Source organism: Aureococcus anophagefferens (assembly GCF_000186865.1).
Source record: "Aureococcus anophagefferens unplaced genomic scaffold AURANscaffold_40, whole genome shotgun sequence".
NCBI classification, from domain to species: domain Eukaryota; class Pelagophyceae; order Pelagomonadales; family Pelagomonadaceae; genus Aureococcus; species Aureococcus anophagefferens.
In genome coordinates this window covers 217,973-225,590 of record NW_008705597.1, presented here as the reverse complement: position 1 = coordinate 225,590, position 7,618 = coordinate 217,973, and the positions used below count along the sequence as shown (strand labels likewise).

The 7,618-nt window shown below is 53.1% G+C and overlaps 1 protein-coding gene across 1 annotated transcript; it reads right to left on the bottom strand.

Annotated features, from left to right (window-relative positions):
* Positions 1 to 2,918: 2,918 nt before the first annotated feature.
* On the bottom strand, positions 2,919 to 6,071 carry AURANDRAFT_33108 (hypothetical protein; the record flags this gene model as incomplete). Its single annotated transcript, XM_009042956.1, has 3 exons — positions 2,919 to 2,969; positions 3,748 to 3,766; positions 5,536 to 6,071. Coding segments are annotated over 3 exons (606 nt in total), but the record flags the coding sequence as incomplete, so codon positions are not given.
* Between the last annotated feature and the right edge of the window lie 1,547 nt (positions 6,072 to 7,618).

Below are 7,618 nucleotides of genomic sequence, written 5' to 3'. Positions count from 1 at the left end.
CATACTGCCACTGTTCGAGCCTGGATAAAGCTACAGCCAAATTCGATGACCTGGAACTGTACGGCATGGGGTCAATCAACAACAAGCTCACAGGCTGTGTTAGTATTAGGCCCTTCCTGATGGAAGTAGCGAGCAGCCCCCCAAACGAATATCCCACGAGGCATGCGCTGCTTCCAGAGAGTTGCTGTCAAAGGATTGCAGTGTGATGCCTGCCTCAAGAATCCACATCGGCAAAGGTTTGCTACTCAGACACAAATTCGGGGGCTTGTAAGGCGACCAGTGTCTGATTGGTTGATAGCAAAGATAGTAAACCTGCTCCATACTAAAAGCCAAGCCCATCGTACGTGATAATGATCGCAGCTGTCTGTTGCGTACCACACCTCAATGTGCCGACAAATGAATCAGAAACCTGCTTGATGACACGAAAGACATGAGCAGATTCTAGGTTTGCTGCATATCCCAACTCCCAACCTACCTACCTGGCTGACGAGGAAAGAGCACAAGAACCGAGCTTTAGTTTCCACTTGTCGGCCAAGCTGCGTATGTCTCTGTCTTGACCTAGACAGAATTCGGGACTAGACACGGCTGATGAGACCTGGGGTCAATGGATGATTTCTTGAGCAGCTTGGGGTCCGTCGCCGCCACACCACCATGGATGGCAAAAGATTCTACGGCGTTGGTGTTGTAGGGATTTGCCATTTGAAGCTCAAATTCAAGTCCTAGAAATGCAGATGTGGAGCTAAGGACATGGATCGGTGAGCGAACAAGGTCCTCGTATCACACTCGCGCACGGCAATTGCCAGGCACCTCGGTAAACATCTGGATAATATTCTAGTTGTGCGCAACCCACTCGGGCTCGATGGTGCTCCATTCGACATCTGCCACTTTGTTTTGAAGTGCTAGATTCTTCTTCATGAGATCAACCCAGGATGCGATGCATGGCACGGGGTGACGAGATATAAAGAGATATCTTGCTCGCTAAAATCAGGACTCGGCTTGTCATAACACGCGAATATCGCTCGAGTACGACGGCGTCTTGTCGATAAACAGCCTGGGGGAGGTCCAATCCTAAAGTTATTGAGACAGCTATAAGATGCTGATAGAAGAAATGGCCTGTATTGCTATAGTCATTTTCGCACGCACGCTGTCTGACGCTTTTAGCTCAACGATAGCCTGGATCAGACCACTGGAGAGCCCCATTGCATCGGGGAGTGCCAATTGACGTTGATTGACAGTTTCAAAAGACAAAATATAGAGTTCTTATGGTGCAAAAAGCATCGAGTGCGCATGGAGGCACAGTTGAAGCAAAGAAGATCCCGATCGGGGTGTAGAGAGCACAAAACCCCAAATACGGATGCATCGATGACAATTAGGAATAGCATCTGCGCTCACAAATAGGTCCATAGAAGCTTGTATATTATACGAGGAAGATGCCTCCGGCAATAACCTCGCAATTTACGTCTCTACAAGCAAAGCAGTCTCGATCGCGCCAAGTGTTGGGTTGCTTTAGATAAAATCATTATTGAGGGTGACTGCAGTGGTTTATGATATCCTGTTTCGGAATTCGACGATCGACAAAGAATCGATGCCAAGGTCTACCAGAGTGGTGTCGTTACTGATTTTACTCTCTACTGTGATTACCCCAGCCAGAGCGTCCCTAACAGCGGCATGGACTTCGTCGGGGGTAATTGTTAGCTGACTTTGAATTGCTGACTTTGTTTTCGGAGCCTGAGGTTGAGACAACGGTCCTGGGGGAATCTATGGACTCCAAACTTTGAGTCGTCATTGCTGCGTGAGAATGAAAAACGCTGGCTGTGGAGACTTGATTTACTACATACTCTTGCCCAATCGATGAGACTGAAAAGATGGCTCACGCACGTATGCCGTGGCCTTATTTCAATGGTTGTAATCTTTTGGACACGATGAATGGAGGCTTGGAATTTTGTTTCTTATGTAGACAAGTGGGCTCACGGTGTTTGCTTGGAGAAGCTCAACCTCCGATGCGGGACAGAAGCCGTAATTTCCGGTTCACGGTGATCCTAGCATTCGTTGAACAGAGCAAATCAACCGGTAGGAGGAAAGTGAATCGCTTCTGTTTTGACCGCCTTGACGACATCACTAGCTGCAGACAATGCAAATGACACCATTGCATTGACTTGCCTGTCCCTGTTTGCCTATGGCTTTATGTGAATCGGCGTTGCAGGTTCCAGCCCAAGACATCAGTGGGGCATCAACTGGTGCGACCAGTCGCTGCCCACCTAACGATACGAGCAAAATGGACAAGGGCAATCCAACAAGCAACGCATCTTGTTTCTCGGCCTGAACCAGATACCATGCAGATCGTCTCCGAGAAGCCTCTACTTACTAAGCTCAATAGCAGGAAGTTGCCGGTGCGTCAGCATAACGTCCTGGGTGTACCATAGATGCAAATGCTTCGTGCGCGATGGTCCCGCTGAAGCCGAACGAGCTCAGACGACCCACGGATGATCGCTGATGTTTGCTTTCGGCCAACACTTCAGCGGGCATCTCAAATCACCAAGTCAGCGCCGAGGATAGGTGCGCGTTCAACCTAGTATGTACGAAATTCAGCAGCTCCTGCACAGAGGTCACAAACAGCCTTAGCTGCGCGTTCATAGCAACGACGCACGTGCCAAGAGGCATGAGCACAAGAGGCGCCAAACCCGCGGCGGCCGCAGATGGCTCCAGGTGACCCATGATCGACTTCAAAGAGGCGCATCGTACCAGCTGTGAGCCCTCACACAAGGCCCCAATCGCCGCTCCAACCTAAGGCGAATTATTCAATCGTGGTTTTGGTTACCAAAAGGGACTACTTCGATCGGGTCCCCGAGCGCCGTGCCCGTGCCGTGCGCTTCTAAAGACCGAGTTGCGGCATCACCGTCTCGCACGGTCGACACCAATCACCTTTGCGATGACCCATTGGGCGCGGTAAGACTCGCGCTCGGGCCATCCTACTGCACAGCCGTGCCAACAGTCGAGACTTCCAACGCGCCTGATGACAACAGAAACGCCCCGCAGCCCTCGCCGCGGCAGTACCCGTCTCCGCGGCGATCGAATGTGTGGCAGCGTCCAAAAGCCGAGAGCATGCGCGCGGCTGAGAACGCAATCGATACCGCCTGCGTCAGCATGCCGACCCCCGTCGCCGCCGCCTGCGGACACTCGGCCAGCTTGATAGCCGACGCTGCCAGATGGGTAGCGACAAGCGACGACGAACACGCCGTGTCCACCGTCAAGCAGGGCCCTGTAAGCCCAAGCGTAAAAGACACTCGACCAGACGCCACAGAGAGTGTTCCTGAGGTTCCCGAGTACACCGACAGCGCCTTTGTATTAGCAGCATCTGTCCCAACACCCTCACTTGACATGGAGCCGCCAGCGCCGAGGAAAAAACCGACCGGCGTATTTACGAGTGATGCACGGCAGCTCGACGCACATAGCGTGGACGTCGCTGTTTCGAGGACCGCCATCATCTGAGGATTCATGCCTTGCGATTCAATCCTCGAGATTTCAAAAGCAGCTCCGTCCGACGCGAACTCGGTGAAGGACCCATAAGTTGCCGATTCGTACAAAGCGCCGCCTTGTGCGGAGGCTTTCGCATTGGACGGGAGAATGCACTTGAACAGGCCTTGGTTGTTATGGTGCTTTGGATAGTACTCGGCTATCTGTTGAAGTCAGAGATGCACGCGCCAATACAATCCGACAGGTCCATAAGATAGTACCATGAGATGCGACCGGTGTGATACCTAAGAAGCTTCCGCGACCTATTTCGGAATCTTAGCCGTGTTTGCTAAAGACGAGATGGCTCACTCCCCTGTCAGCAGCATCGAAACTTGCGAAGCCAAGTGCTAGTATTCACTTCGGAGTGGTATCAGCGAGTAGTGCCCGGTCTGGAGCCGATGCTCAAGACCGGTTTTGTGAAAACGTATTGCTACCTGAGTCGTCCACAAATCAGACAGGAATCCCCTCATGTACATGCTAGGTGGTACACAAATCTATCCTCAATCTGAACTAATCAGGTGCGAGCACGCCATATTGATGCTCTTGCACACGAAAAACAGTGTACTTGATGCACTCTTTCTCTAAAAGCACGTTAATTACCCAAGGTGCGCATATGAAATCATTGCAAGGCCTACTTTGCAGATAAAGGGGGGCTGGGCTGCTAGCTTAACAGGATGGCACCTAGCCGGGCGTGCATTTTCTGCGGAGCCAGACTCCCGAGGCGCAATGTGCAGATGATTGGGGTTTCAGAAAAGTTCACGATTGGGCTTTCACAAAAGCGTAAATGCTCGCCCGCTGTGCGTTTGGCAAGAAAATTCACCTTCAAGGTAACAGCATACTTGCATTTGAAGTTCCGTGGATTGACGTAATTTCTGTGGATTGCCGACCATCAAGAGACGGAAAATCAGTGCCGGTCTGTCATTGGGATCCTGAGAAGCCGTCCGCCGCTCGCCACAAGGAATTTTTAAAATTATGACCATGAAGCGCCAGCCTAAGGCAGCCGATCTTGGTGGCATTCTGGTTGTTGCTTGCTTGCGAAAAGCTGCCCGCACAGTGTTTCAAAAAAGCTACTTGACCCTCCGTTGTCGCGCTATCAATCGTGAATGCTCAAGAAATTTGACTCAGGCATCGCAAGACGCATCAGCCCATAGAGGGCTCTGGTAGCATGCACGGCCGCAAGAACTGCACACCAGTAAGCAATTTTGGCAGCTCGAGAGACCCAAAGGCGAGCTCGACGTAGCCAACACGTGGAAGTAGGATATTTCCGTTAACTACATGTTCCATGAGAGTGGCTTGCATCGAGAGCGACACGGGGCCTTTAGTAACGCTTGGGTCCGAGCTTTACGGGACGCTAGAGTACGGTTGAATAGTCCATCGACTTCGTGGCCGCTTCCCAGGAACGGTTGGTTTCTGAGTGCAAAAGAGGGAAAGTGACTTGGCTGTGTCCAGGGCTAAGTCCTAACACACCAAAGCCACAAAAGATCCATGCGCGATGGTCCCGCTGAAGCCGAACGAGCTCAGACGACCCACGGATGATCGCTGATGTTTGCTTTCGGCCAACACTTCAGCGGGCATCTCAAATCACCAAGTCAGCGCCGAGGATAGGTGCGCGTTCAACCTAGTATGTACGAAATTCAGCAGCTCCTGCACAGAGGTCACAAACAGCCTTAGCTGCGCGTTCATAGCAACGACGCACGTGCCAAGAGGCATGAGCACAAGAGGCGCCAAACCCGCGGCGGCCGCAGATGGCTCCAGGTGACCCATGATCGACTTCAAAGAGGCGCATCGTACCAGCTGTGAGCCCTCACACAAGGCCTCAATCGCCGCTCCAACCTAAGGCGAATTATTCAATCGTGGTTTTGGTTACCAAAAGGGACTACTTCGATCGGGTCCCCGAGCGCCGTGCCCGTGCCGTGCGCTTCTAAAGACCGAGTTGCGGCATCACCGTCTCGCACGGTCGACACCAATCACCTTTGCGATGACCCATTGGGCGCGGTAAGACTCGCGCTCGGGCCATCCTACTGCACAGCCGTGCCAACAGTCGAGACTTCCAACGCGCCTGATGACAACAGAAACGCCCCGCAGCCCTCGCCGCGGCAGTACCCGTCTCCGCGGCGATCGAATGTGTGGCAGCGTCCAAAAGCCGAGAGCATGCGCGCGGCTGAGAACGCAATCGATACCGCCTGCGTCAGCATGCCGACCCCCGTCGCCGCCGCCTGCGGACACTCGGCCAGCTTGATAGCCGACGCTGCCAGATGGGTAGCGACAAGCGACGACGAACACGCCGTGTCCACCGTCAAGCAGGGCCCTGTAAGCCCAAGCGTAAAAGACACTCGACCAGACGCCACAGAGAGTGTTCCTGAGGTTCCCGAGTACACCGACAGCGCCTTTGTATTAGCAGCATCTGTCCCAACACCCTCACTTGACATGGAGCCGCCAGCGCCGAGGAAAAAACCGACCGGCGTATTTACGAGTGATGCACGGCAGCTCGACGCACATAGCGTGGACGTCGCTGTTTCGAGGACCGCCATCATCTGAGGATTCATGCCTTGCGATTCAATCCTCGAGATTTCAAAAGCAGCTCCGTCCGACGCGAACTCGGTGAAGGACCCATAAGTTGCCGATTCGTACAAAGCGCCGCCTTGTGCGCTCTACCAACGAGAGAAAGGCACCCCAGAGTTCGTCGCGAGAGCACCAGTCGCCACGTGCTTGAGCCCAAACGTCGTGGAGAGGCTTCCTGGAAAGTTGAATGAGAACACATTCGACAGCGACACTGCCACGGTCGATGCTTTTGCGGGCGCAGTGTCTACGCGACACTGTCTTGTCGCCTGAAGGGCACACTTATCTCGCTGGTTTGTGCTCCACTTATTTGTGATTTGAATCGTCATTGTAGATCACGACGACGTTTCCTCCCGGACGCTAATTTTCAAGGCCACTAATGCATTAGATATATCTGCTTGAGTATCGCTAGGCACTCCGCGTAAATGGGATGTACTGGAGCTGTATGGTGAACTATCTGGCTTGTCCACTGTATTTATGAGCCAGACATTGATTCTGTCGTGGAGATGCTATAAGTCGGCACACAACTCTATCCTCCACATGAACTGATCAGACAGAATGGTCCCTTGTTGGAGCTCTTGCACAGGAAAAACAGATCACCGGATGCAGTTCCTGCCTGAAACAAAGCTGATCACCAGAGGTGCACGTATGATCTGACGCCAACAGAAATCAAAGCCAAGCATACTTTGAGGGTAGCTGGCGCTTGAATTGCGAGGTCTGTAAGGTCGTATTTAGAAACAGCCCGCCACACGTATCTTATGATGATGCCATCACAATCTCGGTCGTGGACTGCGCCCAATACGGGGACGTGGCATTCTCCGTAGCACAAAAGCGCACACGCTCTGCCACCCTGCGCTTGGCAAGAAGTTCAACTCCAAAGGTGACCACGCCGTCGCAGTTATAGTTCCAAGGACATCCGCCCTCTCTGCGGATTGCCGACCGTCGACAGATGCGACATCAGTGCACGTCGATCGTTGCGCTCCTGAAAAACTGCCAGCCACTCGATTTGAGGACTTCGTAGGACTGCAATTGGTCATCAAAGTGTGGAGCGGCGGTGCAGGACAGCCGTCGTGGTCACTTCACCCTCTCGGGAAGTTTCCCGAACAGTGATTCAAGAACGTTAGTTGGCCATCGGTTGTCGCGCTGTCAATCGCAAACGCTCCAGAAATCTGCCTTGTGCATCGCAAGACGCATCGGCTGAAGCCAGGCTCTAGTAATATGCACGGCCGAAGAAATTGCACACCAGTGAGCGCCCTTTAATGCTCCAGACACCCTAGGGCCAGCTCAATGTAGCCGACACCCGGAAGTAGGATGCTGCCTCCAGCTACATGATCTGAAAGCGCGGCTTGCGTGAACGGCGATGAGCCTCCCTCAATCAACGAGTTTGAACTTTTGGGGACCTTAGGGTGCACAAACCATCGACTTGCGGGCCGCTGGCCAGGAAGCGCAAGTCGGTGAGCACGATAGAAGGAGCACGACTCAGAGGTGTCCAGGGACGAGCGTGAACTTGCCAAGGCCACAAAGGCACCGTGCGCGATGGTCCCGC